The 21,852-nt window shown below is 39.7% G+C and overlaps 1 protein-coding gene across 1 annotated transcript in view; it reads right to left on the bottom strand.

Annotated features, from left to right (window-relative positions):
• LOC309821957 (placenta-specific gene 8 protein) overlaps nucleotides 1-17,732 on the bottom strand; it is a 36,662-nt gene extending 18,930 nt beyond the window's left edge. Inside the window, exons 1-3 of the mRNA XM_082653531.1 lie at nucleotides 17,595-17,732; nucleotides 5,219-5,360; nucleotides 2,900-3,024 (exon numbers count right to left, since the gene is read on the bottom strand). Of these exons, the coding sequence (XP_082509657.1) occupies nucleotides 2,900-3,024; nucleotides 5,219-5,330 (237 nt within the window). The 5' untranslated portion in view covers nucleotides 5,331-5,360; nucleotides 17,595-17,732. The remainder of the gene's footprint in view (nucleotides 1-2,899; nucleotides 3,025-5,218; nucleotides 5,361-17,594) is intronic.
• Nucleotides 17,733-21,852: the final 4,120 nt, after the last annotated feature.

Below are 21,852 nucleotides of genomic sequence, written 5' to 3'. Positions count from 1 at the left end.
TTTTGCTTCTTTTTATGGCTGAGTAATATTCCATTGTATATATGTGCCACATCTTCTTTATCCATTCATCGGTTGATGGACATTTAAGTTGCTTCCATGTCCTGGCTATTAACATTATATTTATCTTGAGATTCATCAACGTTGTAGTGGGTATCAATAGTTCATTCCTTTTTATTGCTAAGTAGTATCCATATAATGGATAGATCACAATTTGTTTATCCATTCACCTGCTGGGGGACATTTGGGTGGTTTTTAGTTTTTGGCTATTACAAGCAAAACTGCTCTGAACATTTGTGTACAAGTCTTGGTATGGATATATATTTTTGTAGGGTAAATATCTAGGAGCAGAATGGCTGGGCTAAAAAGTAGGTGTATATTTAACTTTTTAAGAAACTGTATTTTACATTCCAATCAGCAGTGCATGAGAGTTTCAGTTCCTCCATATCTGCTCACACTTGGTGTGGTTTAGGCTGATTAATTTTAGCTATCCCAATAGGTGTGTAGTGGTATCTCATTGTGGTTTTAATGTGCATTTCTCTAATGACTGATGATATTGAACATCTTCTTATGTTCTTATTTGCCATTCAAATGTTTTCTTTTTTTTTCTAATTTTATTGTTTGGGTTAAAAATATATACTTAACATGAGATCTACCCTCTTAACACATTTAAGTTTACACAACACAACGATTTGAAGAATCCCAGAATAATTATACTGAGTGAAAGAAGCTACACACTGTATAGTTCTATTATATAAAATGGTAGAAAATGAAAACTAATCTATAGTGACAGAAAGCATATTGGTGGTTACTTGGGGAAGAGGGGAGGGGAAAGAAGGAAAGATTACAAAGGGATGTGAGTAAATTTTGGGGGTGATGAATATGTTCACTATTTTGACTGTGAGGTTTCACAGGTATATACATATGTCTAAACTTATCAAATTGTTCATTTTAAATATATGCAGTTTATTGTAAGTCAGTTATACCTCAGTAATGTTCTTTTTATAAAAAAATGTGTATTTATCTATCAATGCCAGACAAAGCCTTTAGAATATCTTAGTTTCTTCCTCTTCCTTCCAATCTTCCAAATTTTGTCAAAACCAACTAAAGTTTTAGTTTTAGACTGTTATTAATTTTTCAAACTCCTAATGAGCATTTAAAAAAATTGATTATGTACTAAGCCTTTAAAAAAGTTGATAACTTTCATGTTAAATAGTCATAGCGTAATAAATAAAGAGCTCCTACAAATCAATTAGAAAAGAAAAACAACTCAATAAAACAATGAACAAAGTATATGTACAGATAATTTATAGAAGAAATGAAAAAGGACAATAAATTTTCAAAAAGTTGCTTGATCTATCTAATAAAAATTTAAAACGACAAGGAAATATCATTTCCTCTCTGACAGGCAACATGAAAAAATATTATATTGGCACACGTATAATATTAATAAATTATAAATTGATATAATCTTTTTGAAGGGATACTTAACAGTATTTTTCAAATTTTGAATGTGCATATCCTGTGATCTGTCAATCTAATCTAGTACACTATCCTACAAAAATACCAGTGCATGTACAAAATCATATACGTACAACTATTTAAACTGCAATATCACTTAACCTTTCATCAATAAGGAAGTGATTAAGTATGTTATCTCTATGATGGAATACTATGCAGATATTAAAAAGAATCTGTATTACAGACATAAAAGGTGTCTACCATATATTACGTGGAAAAAACAGGTTACAATATAGTATGAACTCATTAAAAAAAAAAAAAAGCAATAAATTAGCCCTGCATATCCCAAACCCCATATGTCTAGATCTATAGCTATAGCTACATCTAATCTATATGTATATGCCTTATAGGCATAGGAAAAAGAAACCTGAGGAAGGAGACCACCAAGTTACTAATAGAATTTATCACTGAGTAGAGATTTTCACTTTTTATTTTATATACCTCTGTGTTTGGATTTGTCATAAAATTACCTATATATGTATTATCTTGTATAATTAAAAAAGTAAGAAATATTTTCAAATAAAAAATAAAATAATTTCAATGGAATAAGATAAGTTCCTAAAATATTTTGCCTATTTATTTATTTATTTTTGCTGTACACGGGCCTCCCACTGTTGTGGCCTCTCCCATTGCGGAGGACAGGCTCCAGACGCACAGGCCCAGCGGCCATGGCCCACTGGGCCCAGCCTGCTCCGTGGCATGTGGGATCTTCCCAGACCGGGACATGAACCCGTGTCCCCTGCATCGGCAGGTGGACTCTCAACCACTGCGCCACCAGGGAAGCCCTCTGTCTATTTATTGATATTTGTTTCCTGTGATGGTTAATTTTATGTGTCAACTTGGCCAGGTCATAGTACCCAGATATTAGATCAAACACTATTCTAGATGTTTCTGTGAAGATAATATTTCAGATGAGATTAACATTTAAATCAGTAGACTTAGAGTAACCCTCCATAATGTGGGTGGGTCTCATCTAATTAGTTGAAGGCCTTAATAGAGAAAGAACAACTTCCCCTGAGTAAGAAGGAATTCTGCCTGGTGGGCCTACTTACTTTACGGGGTTGGTGTAAGGATTAAATGATGTAACATATGTAATATACCTGGGACATAGTAGGCTCTGAACATTCCTCTTCCACTGTATGACATACATTGCAAATACAAGAGTTGTTTATTTTCTAAGGTTTTCACAGAAACATAGAAGGAGGTCCCATAACCAGAGGATCTATTGCTACAGTAATGGAATACAAGGTTGCAGATGCTAGGAAACGCCTACTAATCAAATTCGTATGATGATGGGTACCATCAAATTGTCTCCATGTTTATGACAATTATTTTGAACATGGGCGCATACTTGAATGATACAGTGTCATAAGAGACTCACCGGGATGCCGTATCGAGTCCTGTAGAGGGTCCTCATTGCAACACTTGTTCCACACAGACAGCATTCATTCATATCAGATGCAACTTGACATGCAAGACACGTGAAGCAAAATATGCCACAGAGACCTGGACACATGAAATCAGAGGTACAAATTACTCCACTCTGCCCCCACCACAGCTGAAAGTTAGTGTGCTTTCATGAATGGCGGTCCAAATCCTGGGGCCTTTGTCACACATCCTGCTGCCAAGTCCATCTTCACTGCTTTTGCTCAGCAACGCATCAGCTTCTCCCTTCTCTCCACCCAATCATTTCTGGAATAACCACACCTTGGAAAGTCTGTATTCTTTTTGTAGTACTGCCTTCATCCATGTATTGAATGATTCACTGAAACCTAGCCATGTTCCAGAGATTATCCTCAGTACTGACAATGCCTCTGTCTGAAGTCTAGAAGGGAAGTTAGATCATATGAAAAATTCTCCAACAGAAACCTACTCAGGATGCCAAGGAGTCACTCACACAAATGGGGCCTCCAGTGCTCTGGGAAGGAAATGTTGCTTGATCTGAATATTGAAGGATGATTAGGAATTTTATAGGTAGAGGAAAGGGAAAAGACCCTCTTTAGATAACATGGTATGTCTAGGCAATGGCTGGTTTTCATTCAACATGGCTGGAGCCAGGGATGGGACGGGGATGAAGCTGGACCCATGGCGAGTTGGAGACTGGATAAAGAGGAAGTACGAGTGCTCAGAATGGGTCATGGTAGTCATGAGGAACCTCTGAAATATTTTAAGAAGGGAGAATGATTTGGTCAGATCTACAATTAAGAAATTCTGTATGAAGATATTAAGCTCATATTAGGACTTGTAATTCACTTATTTGAGTAACAATACTAGGGGTTAGGGGATTAGAATGTTCATCTTTAGAAGGTTTTATTATTGTGGTTTCATTATCACTATGATATGCAGATGTTGAACTAATGTCCCGAGAAGTGTAAGTCATCACCCCAGGTCATCCAGTAGGACAATGACAGCAAATCAATAAACCCAACTGTTCCATTTCCTAGGTAATTCTTTCCCTCTGTGCTTTTTTAAAAAATATTATTTTTAATATCTAATATTACTTTAAATATTATTTTACAATCTACTTTAAAAAAAATTTTATTTATCTTTATTTTTGGCTGCGTTTGGTCTGCGTTGCTGCGCTCGGGCTTTCTCTACTTGCAGAAGGCAGTGGTTACTGTTCATTACGGTGCGCGGGCTTCTCATTGCGGTGGCTTCTCTTGTTGCGGAGCACAGGCTCTAGGCGCACAGGCTTCAGCAGTTGTGGCTTGCAGTCTCTAGAGTACAGCCTCAGTAGTTGTGGCGCATGGGCTTAGTTGCTCTGCAACATGCGGGATCTTCCCGGACCAGGGTTTGAACCCGTGTCCCTTGCATTGGCAGGCGGGTCCTTAACCACTGCGTCACCAGGGAAGCCCCCCTTTAGGCTTTTCAATGTAATTATTAACTCGATTTCAAATTTCAATTCCAGTGATAAGTTAGAGGTTAACAAATTTTCCTTTCCTGTCTCAGAACACTGTGTAGACTTCAAGGAGGCAGGAAAACAAAACCAAAAACCTCAGAGCAAAATTTGTTATATAGGCAGGTTTGTTTGTTTCCTGCTTGGTGTTGAGAACTAAGCATTTGACCTTTCTGACACCCCCATCTTCTCTCAAACTTCCTCTCTCCCAAGTTTACTTAGAGAGCTCTCATAAAAGAAACAAAACAAAAAACAAGGAGGGTCAGAGATATTTTACCCAATGAGAAGTTAATTGCCTTTAGAATTCTTTATTCTTAGGTGTATAACAAAGCTAAATGTACAAATAAAATAATTTTTCTCTGAGCTCATGCTGAAACCACGGATGAAAATTATCCCTTGTTTACTGGGCACAGTGTAACTATAAAATTATGAGTTTAATTTATGTGTAACAAGAGCAGTCTTTTTTTTAATCAAGTAAAACTTGAAATGTCTCTTTTAATATGATGTATGGTCTATTTATAGTCATTAGGCCAAGACTGTTCACTGTTAGAGTTATCAGCTTTTTGCCTATTATCTTAACTCCAGAACTTATTTTAGGAGTAAGACTATTCTTCGAAGGGTGGAGAACAATTAATTTACAGTCCGTACAGGTTTTTTCTGTTAACAAAGCATTGCCTGACACACAGGGTACTTTGGCATCAGTGGAGAACGTTTACTACACAATAAGGGAGGAGTGAGGGAAGGATTTGGTCTTTGGTAATTCACCTCCGCATCAGATACGGGCGCACTTTCCCCAGCACTTACAGACGCCGCAATCGCTGAAGCAGTCACACATGCCCGTCTGCCAGTTAGAGGTTTGAGGAACCGGACCAGCTCCAGGCTGAGTTACAATGACCACTGGAGATGGAGCTTGCATTTTCGATGCAGGGTCTTACGTGGCAGTGATCTGAAAGGAAAAACTTGGTGTAAGTAGCCTGGAGGTTGCTCTTGGAAGCCTGTTTTGAGGTACTCTGCTTCACGGGCAAGTGAGGCAATTTAGACCAAGTGACTTGTTGATCTTTGAAGACCAGAATTTCTGCAGCGGCCCCTGGGGGAAAGGATTCACTGAACTGGTAAAACGTACAGATTCTTCTCTTGGTGTTAGGGAATGTAACAGGGTTGTAAGAAGTATTTTAAACAGGTGCCTGGTCTCCACACAAGACAGGGAAACAAATTAGAAAACCCGTGATAATGACCATGCCAACTAAAAATTGTTGCACGCTGTTTGGTTCTACAAGAACGAAGTCACCCGCCACTGCAGTCGCTGACCTTCAACACACCCTGAAAGGAGTTCAGCACGGTGATCAGGAATGAGGCACTGTGTGTTCTGGGAAACACTGGCAGAACGGGCCTTCAGAGAGTTAGATATTTTTTAGGAGAAGATTTTATGAGCCCCATTTCTTACATCTTCTCATATCTAGAAAAGCACTAAAATCATTAACGGAGGCGTCTGCTCCCCGTGACCAGCAGCAACCTTCTGCCAAAATGTGTGCTTGACGCACGTGCCCCCTTCACCAAAATCGCGTGCATACTCACCTCCCCTCCGACCTCTTTGCAGCAGGTCCTCAGAGCTATCTGTGAGGCTGTTCTCCTAGGCTATAGTCCTCATTTGGCTCCAAATAAAACTTAACTCACAACACTCACGTTGTGCATTTTTTTTCAGTTGACAGAAGGAGTAGTGAATTACGGAAACGGACTTCTGTAAAATTGCACCATCCTAAGCTTTTGTGTACTTGCAACCTTTCTCCTCTTGCCCCTCTTTTATGTTCCCTTTTGCTGTGGACTTGTTTCTGATGAGCAGTTGTAAAGGAAAAACTCCCCTGTTTTCTGTCTACTCACAGAACACTGTCACCTGTGATCACCAAATGTGTGGTAGCTTTTTTCCACACCAAGCAATTCTGCAACACCAGATGGGGGTCCATTGGATTGCACCCTGCAGGCCTGCGAGCCCTGTACTTGTCCGGAGACCGAAGAAAGAGCCCAGAGTCAGTGACAGAAACATCAATGGTTTAATGGATAGGGGGATCTTACATTTCTGAAGCAAGGTCCTGGAGTGACAGCCCACCAGTCTTCGCTCCCAGGGCAGGGGATGGGGGGAGAGGGAGGTTACCAGTTTTAGGGAGGATTGACATCAGGTTGGCTCACTGGTTACCAGGGAAACAAGCAGAGGAGCACAGCCTCTCACCACCCCTTTGATAAGCTATCACAGGGGAGATATTCTGATCTAAAGCTTAGAACAATCACTAGCTGGGGCAGGGGGCAAGTACGTAGGTATTTGCTGATTAGGGAAGGTCAGTCATCTGAATAGAATGTAGGTTAAGCAGGGACTGGTAAGCAGAGAATGTACAGAGAACAAGAGAACAGACATCTTGAGGAGCCTGCCCATACAGTGTCCTACAATTTGGCTCAATTCTGACACTGTCTATAGGAGACAGTGTCAGATTCCACGTGTTAAGGGCTCAGTCCCACAAGACTGCCCTCCCTCCCCTACTTCAGATGCCAATTGTAAGACCAGGTTGTCACCTGTGCTTCTGACCAACTAGATCAGAGGTTCCCATGACCCCTTCCTCAGGTTTGATAAATTTGCTGGATTGGCTCACAGAACTCAGGAAAATAGATTACTTACTAGATTATTGATATATTACAAAGGCTATTAAAGGATAAGAATGAACAACCAGATGAAAAGATACAGAGGGTGAGGTTCAGAGCCTGTGGAGTTTGGGGTGGGCCACCTTCCCAGTACACCAACCCCAAAGCTCTCTGAACCTGTCCTTTTGGGTTCTTATGGAGCCTTGATTACACAGGCATGATTCATTAAATCATTGGCCATTGGTGATTGAATTCAGTCTCCAAACCCCTCTCCCCCCCCGGAAGTCTGAGAGCTTCGCAAAAAGTTCCAACCCTCTAAACAAAGATTGGTTTCTCTGGCAACCAGCACCCTCAAGGGCTTTCAAAAAAGTCACTTCATTAGCATAAACTCCTCTGTAGTTGAGAGGGGCTTGTTATGAATAACAAGACACCTTTATTGCTCTTACCATGTAAGAAATTCCAAAGATTTTAGGAGCTCTGTGCCATGAACGGGAATGAAGACCAAATATGTATTTCTTATTAAAAACCACAACATCACAGTAGTCCTCTCCAATCTTCCTTCATCCAAGTTGGTCCTTCACTTCAAATTTACCTGGAGCCTGTATCCCTCTGACAGTGCAGACTGTCAGTGCTGACAGACCCTTGGTACGTGTTAGGGGCAAGCCCTGATGGTGTGCCCCAGCAACGTTTATTATGAAGTACATTTTGTTAGGTTAGTCCTAATTTCTCTCCATCATGAGAGGCAGTGTGGGGTCATGCAACATTGATTTGATTTGAAGTGAGAATATCTTTGCTCAAATTCTGGTTTCCTAAACTGTGTGATCTTGGACTAGTCATTGATCAGCCTAGTTATTTAACTAATCATTTAAATTTCCTCTTACTAATCTTTAAAAATGGAAATGGTTTCTGACCTATCCACCTTCTGTGCTTATTGAGAGTATTTTCTTTTGTCCTGTATTCTGAAGTGGAAATGTATTACATCTCAGTGTCTAGCACACTGTGAGTGAATCAAGCATATAATAAGTACTTAATTCAAGAAGACAATGAAAATTACCTTCTATGAGTACCTTCTATGAGATAAAGTCTAGGGATGAATTTAATGAACAATAAAAAAAAATCAGACTAGTATCAGGGAGTACGGCTAAAATGTACAAAAATGCAGCAAGGAAATTTCTTTTGATGATTTCCACAAATATCTGTTGGCAATAATATCAGCTAATATTCATTGAAATTCTACCCTATATCAGGCACTGTGCTAGACTCACACTGTCCACTTAATGTTGCAACAGCCCTGCCAAGTAGGAATTATTATATTTATTGAGTTGATGAGGAAATGGAGGCTCAGAGAATTTAAGTAAATTATGAAATTCAAATCCTTCTCTGGCTCACTCCACAGTCCCTGTCCCTCCCTTTGCCCCTTAGCTTTAGAGCCCTGCTCCATCACAGCACTTATTACAGGGTAGCATTTTCATTGGTTTGTTGTGATCTCCTTGAGAACTGGAACTCTCTTTTCATATTTATTCCTTTAGCACCAACTTCAATGTAGTCTAATAGAAGGTACTTTTCCTTGTCTTCTTGAATTAAGTACTTATTATATGTTTGATTTACTCACAGTGTGCTAGACACTGAGATGTAATACATTTCCACTTCAGAATTCAGGACAAAAGAAAAACACTAAAATTGAAAATACAGTGCTTTGAGATACTCAGGCAATGTGATTATACTAATGCTTTCTTGTATTATTTCCCTCATAGGGCAGTGTCAAAAACAAGCAAATTACCTCCATTGTTCCATATTACTTTACACTTTTTCTATTTCTTGAATTAACTGGGTTTCTTTCTAGATTGCATTGCCCAGTAATGCCTGGCTAGTTTGGTAGTTCCCATGGACAAAAAGGGAGAGCAGTATATGAAACAAGGCAACATCTTGGATGTTTTTCCACACAATTGAAAGCGTATCAACAATGGTTCAAACATGTCTAAATCTGCCCAGGCTTCATCATAGCTAATTGTAAATTAACCAGGTCAATCATTATAAATGGTCCCCTGAGTCCTAGCAAACAGCGTCATGTGAAGGACACAGTGTTTTTGGATGACTATTAAACGAGTTTATTTTTATTTTTTTAGAAAGAAGGAAGAAGCTTTAAAACGTTTTTTTTAAAGGTTTCTGTCTGTTGAACTTTATCACCATCAGAAAACAGCTCTAGGTATTTCCCTTCCCATTAGTGAGTGTGGTCTGCAAACATATATTTTTCTAAGTTTTAATAAAATGATTATAGGTACACAAAGAGAGGACAAAATCTGACATTAAGTATTAAAAAAAAATCTTTAAAATGAGAGAAATTTAAAAGCCCCAAGGTTGATAAAATGACAAGGCAGGAACAGATAATTCACAAAAGAAGACATGAAAATGACCTTAAGTATATTAAAAAAGATGTTCAAACTCACTCAATATTAAAGAAATGCAAATTAAACACTTGTCAGGTGGCAAAAATTAAAGAGTATGCAACACATTCTTTTGGTAAGGCTGTGGAGGAACAGGTACTCATATATTTCTGGTGAGAATGCAAACTGGTGCAACCATTCTGGAAGGAACTTTAGCAATACTTAACAAAACTACACTTACGCTTACCATTTGCCCAAGTAATCCCATATCTAGAAATTCATCCTGAAGATATACCTCCAAAAATGCAAAAACACATATGCATGAGGTTATTCCTAGCAGCATTGTTTGTTTTTGCAAAATAATTGTAAGCACTATATGGGAGACAGGTTGAATAAACTATGGTACACCCACACAGTGGAGTGTTATGCAGCTATCAAAAAAAGAAGGAGGACGAGCTCTATAAACTGACATGAAGTAACTTCCAAGATATATATAAGTGGGAAAAAAATGCACAAAAGAATGTTTTCGGTATGATATCCTTCATGTAAGAGATAAAGGGAAATAAGAAAACACACATGTATCTGTTCAATTGTGCAATAAATAATACAGGAAGAATAAACCAGACACAAATGAAACTTGTTATGTTCAGGGTAAATGAGGCGGAAAGAATGAGAGAATGGAAATGGAGTAGCAGGGCTGGGGGCAACACTTCTCTAAGTGTACCTTTTCATATGGCTCTGACTCTTCCAACCATGCTAATATTTCACATATCAAGTCAACGCATAAATGGATAGTCAAAATCAAAGAGAATGTGGCAGGATCCCAAAATGCAATATAAACAGTAACAAATAGACCTGACTGTATTACAATTAATATTATAACCACACTGAGGAAGAAAAAGGTAACCTAAATAAACTTGGAAAGTATTTTGACTATATAACATAAAGCTATAAAAAAAACCTGACAAATATTATCCTCTAGTTACTAAACTTGTTTTTCACAGAGGTATGAATTAGCAATTCCGAAATCTATCTATCTATCTATCTATCTATATATGGCTTGAATAATATACTGTGGATAATGAGATTGAGATTTTTCCCTGTCAGAGAAAGAAATTACAAATAAGGAAAGGAGGACAGCTAGTATGAGTCCTATTGAGTTGGAATCATTGGTATGAACTCATGGTTATTTACACACACACACAGTTGTAAATGAGGGGGTAAGACTCCTTTGTGGGGTCTTTAAGGGTCACTCCAACACAGCTACGGAAACCCCATTCAGACAAGCATATGAAATTAAAGAATTTATTCTACTCACAGGTCCTAAAGGGGGAGGCATGACATGCCCAAAGGGCCATGCAAAGTCCCTTAAAAGCCTGAAGTTTGGTAACAGCAGGCGTCGAGAGAGCAGAGTCAGGACTCATGGGCGAATGCCTTTATTGAGGGTCATGAGTGGGGTAGCTTGTGGCATGCAGGAAGCATTCTCACTGGGTAATTTAAATGTAACTTGGTCAATGTGGAAAGTAGGAAAAGGGTAAGATGGGGAAGTCATTATAAGGCTTATGAACGCATGTACTGGGGATGGGTACTTAGAAGTGGGCAATAACTTGGTAAAAGTTCAAAACAGGCACTTAGAAAGCCACTGAGGCAACAAACAACAACTTTACAGTACACACACACACACCCATACACACAGAGAGATATAGAAATGTGTATGAATACATAAATATTTCCTAGCCCTCTCCATTGAGAGGACCTAGAAGGAACAACAACCCACTATCAATGAACACACCTTGTGCCCAAATCTTGGTTTCTAAATACCATTTTCCAATTTTAAAAAGAGCCTGAGTTCATTAGAGAAATGGATGATTCCAGGGCTGGGAAAGGGAAGTACAAGATAAGCCTGGAACATCTTGTGTACCAAAAAGTAAAAAAGAGTGCAAATATGGATTAGAGATAGGACCTCAGAGCCAACTTGATGGCTCTTCCAATGGCTAAATCTGGGACAATTTGTGTAACCAAATAATGTTAATATCTGATTATAATTCATAGACTAAACTATCCGTAACCCTCTACTGATATAAATAAAAGAGTAAATTTTATTTACTCTGAGGGAGAAGGGGGGAATTCCCTGGTGGTCCCCAGAGGTTAAGACTCCACGTTTCCACTGCAGGAGGCAAGGTTTGATCTCTGCTCAGGGAACTAAGATCCTGCAGGCTACACGGCACGGCCAGAATAATAATAATAATAATAAATAAAATGAGGGAGAATTCTCATTAATGAATATAGAGGGAGTGATGGAAATACAAGATCACCATTTGGCAAACACTACAGTAATAATTGTTATAGGAAAGACTCACAGATGCATGCTAAAATTAGACTTTGAAAGTATGATGAGAAACAACATATTTACACATCTCAAAGTATCTCCCCACAGGCTACTTATTAATTACAAAGAGTAAAACAGCAGCTCTCTAGTGGATAAATCTGACAGACACTATCTTAGTCAAGTGACCAAAGTTGATATTATCAGTAATGGGACATACTGATGTGCTCCAGAAAGTGGAGACAATGCTATGACTGGGTATATTAATAAATCTTATCTATGGGAATGAAGGTGACTAGAGCAAGCCTAACCCTGCAACAGGTAAAGAAATAGCAATCACTCATATTAGTCAGGAAAGGGAAATGTCTGGTATTTTGTGGCTTGATAATGTTTAAAATTCATCTGTGTTCAAATATGATTACAGAGTGTTAGTGTTTTTATTTGATCCATCATGGTCTTATCTGATGTTGATGCTCTGTGAAATTATTCATGTGCTAGAGGGGAACATCAAGACCCAGTGGGAAGGACAATATGGATGGACCTTAAAGGCATTACGCTAAGTGAAATAAGTCAGACACAGAAAGACAAATACAAGATGATCTCACTTATACGTGGAATCTAAAACAAGCAAACAAACCAAACTCATGGATACAGAGAACAGATTTGTGGTTGTTAGAGGTGAGGGGTAGGGCGTGGGAGAAATGGGTGAAGGTGGTCTAAAGGTACAAACTTGCAGTTGTAAAATAAATAAGTCCTGGGGCTGTAATGTACAGCATGGTGACTATAGTTAATAACAATGTATTGTATATTTAAAAGTTGCTAAAAGAATAAATCTTAAAAGTTCTCATCTCAGGAAAAAATTTTGTAACTGTGTGGTGATGCATGTTAACTAGATTTACTGTGGTGATCATTTCACAGTATATACAAATATCAAATCATTATGTTGTACACCTGAAACTAATATAATGTTATATGTCAATTATATCTCAAAAATAAAAAAAGACCTGGTGTAAGTGCCAGGCCAGCTTGCTGCAACACCAAAGCCTAGCTCACAGCACTGGGCCAGCTCCACAATGGCAAGAGCTGCTTTTCTCTTCCTTAGGGCAATAGTGGGACAATTGGTAACATTTGGATAAGATCTGTAGATTAATTAGGTGATAGCAGTTTGCCAATATTAATTTCCTGGTTTCTGTATTTGTACGATTGTTATGTAAAACATTAACAAGGAAAGCCAGTGAGGGGTATATGGGGACTCTGCGTATTACTTTTTTATTTTTGTATTTTTTAGTCTGTGCCGTATGCATGTGGGACCTTAGTTCCCTGACCAAGGATTGAACCCGCACCCCCTGCAATGGAAACGTGCAGTCCTAACTGCTGGACTGCCAGGAAAGTCCCTGTTATTTAAAAAAATATCTTATTGAGAAATATTTTACATACTATAAAATTCAATTGTTTAAAATGGATACAGTTCAGTGATTTTAGTATATTCATACTTGCATAACCACCACCATAATCTAATTTTGAAAAAATTTCAAAATTTTTCAATTTTGAAATTTCAAAAGCCCCTCAGGATGGTGACTGCGCGCAGCGCTGCGGCGCAGAAGGTGTTCTCCGCCAGGCACCCACGTTCCGCCTCCCAGTACGTGAGTTGTGTACCCGGCCGTCTCCTCTGCTGGGACCCGACTTTTTGCCCCCGAATCCCTCTGGGCAGGCAGCGCGGAGCCCGAGGGCAGGGTCGGCCGCAGTCGGGGCGCGGCCAGCTCCAGGCGGCTGCGTCTCGCGGACGCAGTACGCGGCTGGACCTGTCGCCGTACGCGGCTGGACCTGCCGGACTTGGTGGGAGCCGAGATTGGCCGGGCAGGCGCGAGGGAGCCCGGGGTCTGGGACAGGGTCGGGGTGCCGCTGCCCGGCACCCTGCCACTCCGCCAGCCGCGGCCGCTCAGTCTCACCAGGCATTTGTAATACATTTTTTAAAGTTTTCATCAGATGAATGGGCTGATCAGCTCACTTCTGATCAGGAAGTAATACAGAAGGAAACTATCATCAGCAACCCCCTGCCCCTGGCCCCAGTGATTTTAACACCTCTTAGGTGGTCCCCAGATTCTACTTCTAGTGCGCATGCCTGTTTTTCATTTTAGTAAGAAGCATCCACAGCTTTCTAAACAAACTCGTTCTGTGGATTCATGAAAAAGGAGATAAAGAAATTGCAATTGTGTCATTTCTGTTGCTCACCCTTTTTACAATAATCACCTTGGTTTGGGGGAAAGCTTCCAGTCCTGAACGTAAGCTCTACAAGGGCAGGGAATTTTTGGGGACTGTGTTCTCTGATGTAACGCAAAAGCTTAGCTCAGGCCCTGGCACACAGTAGGTGCCCATTAACACGCCCGCTACCGCGGTCTTAGTGCGTGATGCCCGCTGGAGCCGGTGCACATCAGACACAGGCTAGTGCTCAGCCCTGAAAACGCAGTGGCAGTTCTCCCTAGAACTCCTTTAGACTGTCAGACATCCTATATCCCAAACCCCAGTACTCACATGACAGAAACCATAGTTTTGGGTGATAGCTTCCCATATTTGGGGCCTGGGAAGAAGAGGTGTTGCAGGAAATGCTTTAAAAAAAGGAAATTCAGGGCTTCCCTGGTGGGGCAGTGGTTGAGAGTCCGTCTGCTAATGCAGGCGACACTGGTTTGTGCCCCGGTCCGGGAAGATCCCACATGCCGCGGAGCGGCTGGGCCCGGGAGCCATGGCCGCTGAGCCTGCGCGTCCGGAGCCTATGCTCCGCAACGGGAGAGGCCACAACAGTGAGATGCCCGGGTACCTCAAAAAAAAAAAAAAAAAAAGGAAATTCAAACTTTCTTTTGTATTTCTTTTTAATAATCAAATATCAGAAAAAAACAGGAAAGGCTATACAAAATGTTTGGTGGTTATCACTAGGTGATTGGCTGGTAGATATTTTTATCTTTATAATTTTGAGCATTGTCTGAAAAAATTTTTTACAATTAGCATTTATTCCTTTTATAATCAACACAAGAAATACCCATTTTGGAAACAAAAAGCAAATGCAGTGACAAAAAACAACAAAAAAAAAAGAAAGTAAAGGGTTGTGCTGATTATCCTATAGCTGTCTGAATTTTTTTCTCCTTAGCCCCTGGCCAGTGCCTGGCACAAGTTGGCATTCAGTAACCAATTGCTGAATTAATGAATTTATACCCTTCCCATGATCTCTCTCAGGAAAAACATGTTCATTTAACTTGCTTATTTTTTTAAGAAGTCTATGCTGTGATTTTGAATAGAATGATCTGAAGGTTTCAAAATAAAAACTTGCCTGCAATTATCTAACCATCCTTTCCTTTTCCTAACTGTCCTCACTCTGTACATACTTTATATATCTGTGTATTCAGATTGGCTGCTGTTAGCCCTTAAAGCAGAGACTGGAGCATTCTCTGAGTGCCTTTGAAGTCCAGTCAATGGTAATCTGCACATTTTGTAGCCAGCAGCTTCGTGGGAAATATCCATGTGCTGACTGCCGGTTAGTTTGTACCACAGTTTACTTTCTCAGTGTAGTGGCCTCAACAGTCTTTAGCCCCAAAGTTAAAAGCTCTCTGTTTCTGTTTCTTTCACTACTTTTGACTTCCTCTTTTGAATACGGAAAACTGGGGCACCCCAGGTGTTTCTGTGGACTTTAGCACCTAGAACTGAGCAGAGATTGGGGGCCCCAGGAGGTTTCAAGGTTCACCTCTAGTGAAGGTTACCTACAGCAGGGGGGAAGGCTACTCTATCCGGCCCAGCCCAGAACAACAGCACTAGGAACCAGCGCCCCAGACTTCTTTTTGACCAATGTGGCTTATTCTGAAAGAGGTTTTGTAACTTCTCACATGAGATTTCTTACTCCAGAAAGAGCTCCCTGGTAGCTATCAAACGGAAGAGAAAACAAGCACACTTACTCCTGTGCAGCTCTGTGGTTTAAATATCATTTCACAATTCTAGGCATCCTTTAGGTTACAATAAAATATAAAATAAAAACGAACTCAAAGTATCCTAAACGGTTGCAAATCTCTTTGCTTCAGCCATTAAATACCCAATAGTCTTTAACCTTAACCATTCAAGGTAAAAGATCGACAGCAGGAGTTAAGGGGAAGATAACAAAAGACAACTTCCCTGAAATCATTTTAGTGCCCAGTAATGTTTCCAAGAATTTCTGGGACCTTGTCTACAAGCTTGTCTCCTCCGTTCAGTCGTCTTTTCAATGCTTACTGTGCGTAAAAACCACTTGGAGAGTTTGTTTACGATATAGATTCCTGGGCACTATCCTTCGAGACTGTGATTTAGGTGGGATGGGCTGGGGTCCAGGAATCTGTACCGAGCACCCTCAGGGCTGCTGCCCCTATGGCATAGGGTGCTGTCATGTAGAGAAATGTGGCCCCTCTGCATAGACACAGCTTGGTGAGAATTAGAAAAATACCATCCCTTTCTCCAGGCAGATGTAGCCATGCCAGGGCTTCCAGCTTTCCCGAGGAGCACAGGCTGAACTAGCCCCACTCACCCCTGGGCTGCCTGCCCATGCAGAGGCCTGGTGTCTCAGGAGATTCCAGCATCAGTGCCCTTACAGAGGACACTTGGTAACCCACGGCCCTGGGCATTTTTATTTCTCTTCTGTTAAGAATAACTGCAGATCCAGCCCACATTAGCAAACATTACTGGACACCCAACGTGTGTAGCGCTTGTGTTAGATATGGTAGGGGTTCAGGAGAGTCTGTAGTTTCCTCTCCACAGCCGGTAGCTCTGCCCATCACTGAGGGACCACACAGCTGTTTCGTTTCATGTTGTCTTTGATGCCACAGAGCAGATAGGTGACAAAAAAAGTTGGTGGGGGCCACTCCGGAAAAAGGAAAAATGGAGGCAGGAGGAATTGAAATGGGAATCTTGGTGGACAAGATTTGAAGAGAGACTGAGACCCCTTTCTTTAGAAGACCCCTTTCATGGAATGACCTCAATGCCCAGAAACCTTGCAGGATTTGGCCCACATTTTAAACACCCTAATTTCATCCATTAGTTTTAGTTACAACTAATCTTATACCTGTCTCCCTGCCCTGGAAAACCTCACTCTTGAGAAGGACAGCCCCTATCTTATTAATATTAATTAGTATTAATCTACTACATTAATTACGTTAATATTAATCAATATATCACTTAGATTTTCCTTTTCTTTCTAGTGTTTATCAATGTTAAATTTTAATTTTTTTTGCTTTGATTGAAACATTTCTATTTCCTAATTTCTCATCTCAGAAGTTAACAAATGTGAGATGAGAAGGGTCTCTTTCTTTATACATATAAATAAAGCACCAGAATTTAAGTTTGAAGCCTTCTAGTGTGTTTTTCTTACTGTCATACCAAAAATTCAAGGATTCTCATGATTCATTAGCTAAATCTATAAAATTCCGTCTTCTTTTTCTAATGGAAAAAAAATCAACCAAAATAGTTTCAAAAGAAATTAGACTAGCACGAGTAAACATGCCTATGTATGAAATAAAGAGTGAAATTAATGATAAAGTTATAAACACAATGCCTAATATATGTATCCTGCTGAAAGCAATAGTTGATGAGGATTCAAGACTACCTTATGAAAAGCATGGCATCTCACACATGCCTGGTACATGTTGAATTTGACTAACTTAACTAAATTTAAAGCAATTAGATAAGAGAACATTGGTCTTTCGGCTGGACCTCGAAATATTGCATGTTAGAAATAATAACAAGAAAATCAAATACTATTAAAGAAAACTTTTTTTTTTCCCCCCAGGGCTAGATAAGCTTTTAAAGAAGTGCTTCATTTCAAAGTACTTACAGTTAAGAAATAGGTTCTGGGCAGGCTGTATCTTGTGGCTTGAGAGAGAATCTCACTAGAAGTGAAAGATACAGAAAAGAGAGAAGTATGTTTCCATCGCAGTATGCAGTACAAAGTACATAATCAGTGATTTTTCATTGGCCAGTGCAGTCTGGGCAGAGGAGTGTTCAAGGTATGTTTCTGTTACTTTGAAAGTGAAAGCATTTCTTGCCTGCAGAATTGTGTTCCTTCTCCTACATTGTGTTAAGTACACTCATGTATCTTTTTTTTTGGGCGGGGGGAAGATTTGATTCATTATATAATTTGACTGGTTTTACATGTCTGGCAGAGCTTACCAATTTTTAAATTTTACTTTTTCCCTTTAATACAATAAATAAGATTTAGTGTGTATTTATTGCCATTTTTAAATTGGGGAGCTTGTAGGTAGGGTTAAGGAGAAAACAGGCTATCTGGAATTCCATACCTAATCAGACACTTTTCTTTTTTTCTTCTGCCTCTTTGGACTCCTTTGTTCTCCCTGACATTGGTTAAGTAAATGCCTACTAAGTGTTAGGCACTGTACTAAATGCTTTTCATGTATTAATTTATTGAATTCTCCTCACAAGTCTGTGGGGTATTATCATCCCCATTTAACTGGCAAGGAAACTGAGTCACAGCAATGCTAAGTGGCTAGAAGTTGGCAGCTAGGAACTGGCTGAAAAGGGACTGTAATCTGTGTCTGTTGAGGTCTGCACCACATCCTGCCTCATGTTCTCACCCTATAGTTTGACGCTAGCCTCGCTCTAGTGGGAAACATCCGCTGTTCCTCACAACCTCAGAGGGAGTGAGAAGGCTGGCCACTTTCATGCCTGAAAGGCTCAAATTACGGAATCAGAAATCAAAATGTTTTGAACAGGTATTTCAAAAGGAAGAAATTCAAATGTAAAAGAAACGGTATAAAGAGATTGGGCGTGATGTAGTAAAAAGTGCCGTAGTTTGTAGCTGAGCTGACAGGGGATAAAATCCTCGTTGTTCAACCTCTTATCTGTGTGGACTTGGAAAGTCAACTAAAAAGTCTAAACTTTGGTTTCCTTACCTCTAAAATTAGAAAAATAAGGTTTACCTACCAAAGTCATTGGGTGTCATTGATAAGGCTTAGTCTGTTTTATTTTATTATTATTTTTAAATTAAAAAAAATTTTTTTTTAGTCATGCCGCACTGCATGTGGGATCTTATTCCCTGACCAGAGATCGAACCCGAGCCCCCTGCAGTGGAAGCGTGGAGCCTTAGCCACTGGACCGCCAGGGAAGTCAGGCTTAGTCCATTTTAATGTTCAATGTATGTTAGCTGATATCACTGAAAGACTGTTGAGATACCAACTATAATCTGAAACAATGATCCCCCCGCACACCTCCCACCCAGGTGACATCCAGTATTGACAAGGTTTTGCAAAATGGATGATAGACTCATTGATTTTTGGTGGCATTATAAAATGGTACTCTCTTTTTGGCAGTCAGTATTGGCTATACATACATAGCAGAATCAAAAAATAGATTTATCCTTTGGCCCAGCAATTTCACTAAGAGTGAGTGTCTTCTTAAATTCTGTGCTCATAGGCATTTTGTTTACCTCACCCTGGTCCCAGGCCTGAAAGAATACAGGAAAGAAAGGGTCAAATCATGTCAAGTCTGTGTTTAGCCTGCTATGCTACCCAGAGTAAGGGATAAAAGAGCTTAACTACATAGTCTACCCCTTTGAGCTACACTGGGGGCAGTGGGAGAAGAACACTCAACGACAGTGAATTCTATGTGAAGTAAACCTTTTTTAAAATTTTGAAACAATTTTTGACTTAACAGAAAAGTTGCAAAAATAGAAGAGTTCTCATATGCCCTTCACCTAGCTTCCTTTAAAATTAACATCTCATATAGTAAGATGATCAAAAATTGAAAATTAACATTGGTACAAGAGCATTAACTCAACCACAGACAAAACTATTTGAATCTTAATAGTTTTTCCATTCTCTGTTCAAGGATCCAATCCAGGATTCCACCCTGCATTTAGTTGTCATCTCTCTCTTTAGTCTCCTCCTATCTGGAGAAGTGCCCCAGGTTTTTCTTGCTTTTCATGACTTTGACATGTTTGAAGAGTACCTATGTGGAATTAACCTCTTCTCCAAGGAGCCCTGGGTCTTTTCATTGGAGAACAGCATTTAGAAAAGATCTGGGTGCTAGGCGGGCTCATTGCTGTTGGGTTCTCATTGCTTTTAGGCTCCTTCAGTAAAGAGAGGGGATATATGTATATTTACTCATACACATGAATGAATGTGTGTACATGTACATATATGGATATGCATACATATGCCCATCATTATCAATCAAAACTGTGACTTCACACTGATACCTCTAATTCTAATCCAATTCCATGAGGTTTAATTCTAGCTTTCCTCCTTGCCTTATTTTAAGTTCTTTTTCAGACAGTAAAAAACTTAGCTTTCATTATCTACAATATATTTACTTATTTGTTCAATCCAACCCTTTTATGTACACATGGTGCTTTCAGAATTGCTAACCGACACCTCTGTAAGAAACCAATTTACCAACTAGATTACAGTGTTGTGTACAGTTCTTTTTGCTTTTTTAGCTTTACAGGATCAAGTCAAAACACTGTTTTCCAAAGTTACTTAGGTTACTTCTTTTCTTTCCTGTCCCCTTTGGTGTGGTAATGTAAGATCTATTCAGAAAAAGGTCACTCCCTCTTCATCTCTGCTGTCCTGTTACCATCCCCTCACCCCCCTTTCCTATCCATCCCCTGTCTTTTTAGTTTCTGGTTTATCTTCCTTTATCTATTTTGTACTTATGTGGAGAGGAACTGAGACCCAACCCACAGCCCCAGCTTTGCACACCTTTGTGAATATACCAAAACCCACTGAATTGTGCTTTAAAAGGGTGAATTTTATGGTATGTAAATCATATGTCAAATTTTAAAAAGCCGTGAGTTAGAAATCCTTTTTATTCTTAAAAAGGAAACAGCTGGAGCTAAGCTCTGTGTTCAATGCCATTCTCTAATCAGCATCTGGAATAACTGGAGCTATCATATCGAATAGAGGGCCAGTTTCTTGTGAAATTATAATTAATATTCTTCTAGCCAGAAAACTGGCCATGATATAAAAATTTTCATAGAAAATTGAGCATTTCCAGATGCACATGAGGGCAAAACATTTCTATGTCTCAGGCTTTTATCAGGTCACGTGTAAATGAATCTTGATTTCCTTTGCTTGTCCTCTGGGCCCATTGTTATAAAAGTTGTTAGAAATCTTGGCAGCTCTGCAGAAGAAGTCATATCCTGTACGAAACAGGACGGATGCCAAAGATCATTTTGGTTTATGAGCTCTTGTTTTTTAGTTAAAGTTTACAAGTCTTTAACCTTCCTGTGGAGAGAAGACTAAGAGTCTGTTACCTCTAAATGGGGAGGAGCTGGCTCATGCAGTAAGTGCAGCACAGAGAAGGGGTCCAGCTCACGTAGTTATTTCTCTAACCAAACATTGTCTCCTGGGGAAGGATAATGAACCAATAAAGACCAGATGATTTACAACACGCTTGGTAAAGGAGAAGATCAATATTACAAAACCAGTATATATGGAAATCTATTTCTGTGCTTAGATGCGCATTCAGCCCCAGCTCATGCCAGCAACTCGTCAGTTTATATCTGGTGGAAATACCTTTCCAGAAGGTTGCAACTGAGAACACAGTTTTATGATAATGAGGAGGTGCTATGGAAGAAGTTGTGACATTTGTTTCCCTATATATTATTGTGGGAATCCTAACTGCAGATTAAATTCCTGTCCTTCTGCAGCTAGATGGAAGATTCTCCATTTCTTGGAGTGACCCTGTCTGCATACTCTGGCTACAGACTTGTAGACAGGCCCAGCTTTCTTCATGAAATGTAGTAACTTCCATTAGGGAGAGGCTGTGTATAGGCTACAAGTAACAGAACCCACTTACCTGCCCCTTTTTCCCAAACGAAACATAAAAATAAGAAAGCAAGAGCCTGAGGGCAGGGATATAAAGAGCTCTTCAAAATGACTGGAACCAGGGACTTGAATAGGGTTGCTATCTCTTTCTGTCTCATCTTTGTTCTTCTTTATTGCAGACTGTCCTTGTCTGAAATAGGGAGTGGGTGTGTGCCTCAGGATAGACAAAATCATATAAAATGATGGGACTCATCTTGACAGGCTGGAGTGGAAACTGCAAAGATTCAACCTGTGGTAGCACAGTGTTAA

The sequence above is a fragment of the Grampus griseus genome (assembly GCF_964374135.1).
Source record: "Grampus griseus genome assembly, chromosome: 4".
Lineage (NCBI taxonomy): Eukaryota > Metazoa > Chordata > Mammalia > Artiodactyla > Delphinidae > Grampus > Grampus griseus.
Note: the sequence above shows the minus strand (reverse complement) of the source record. Positions and strands in the feature narration are given on the sequence as shown.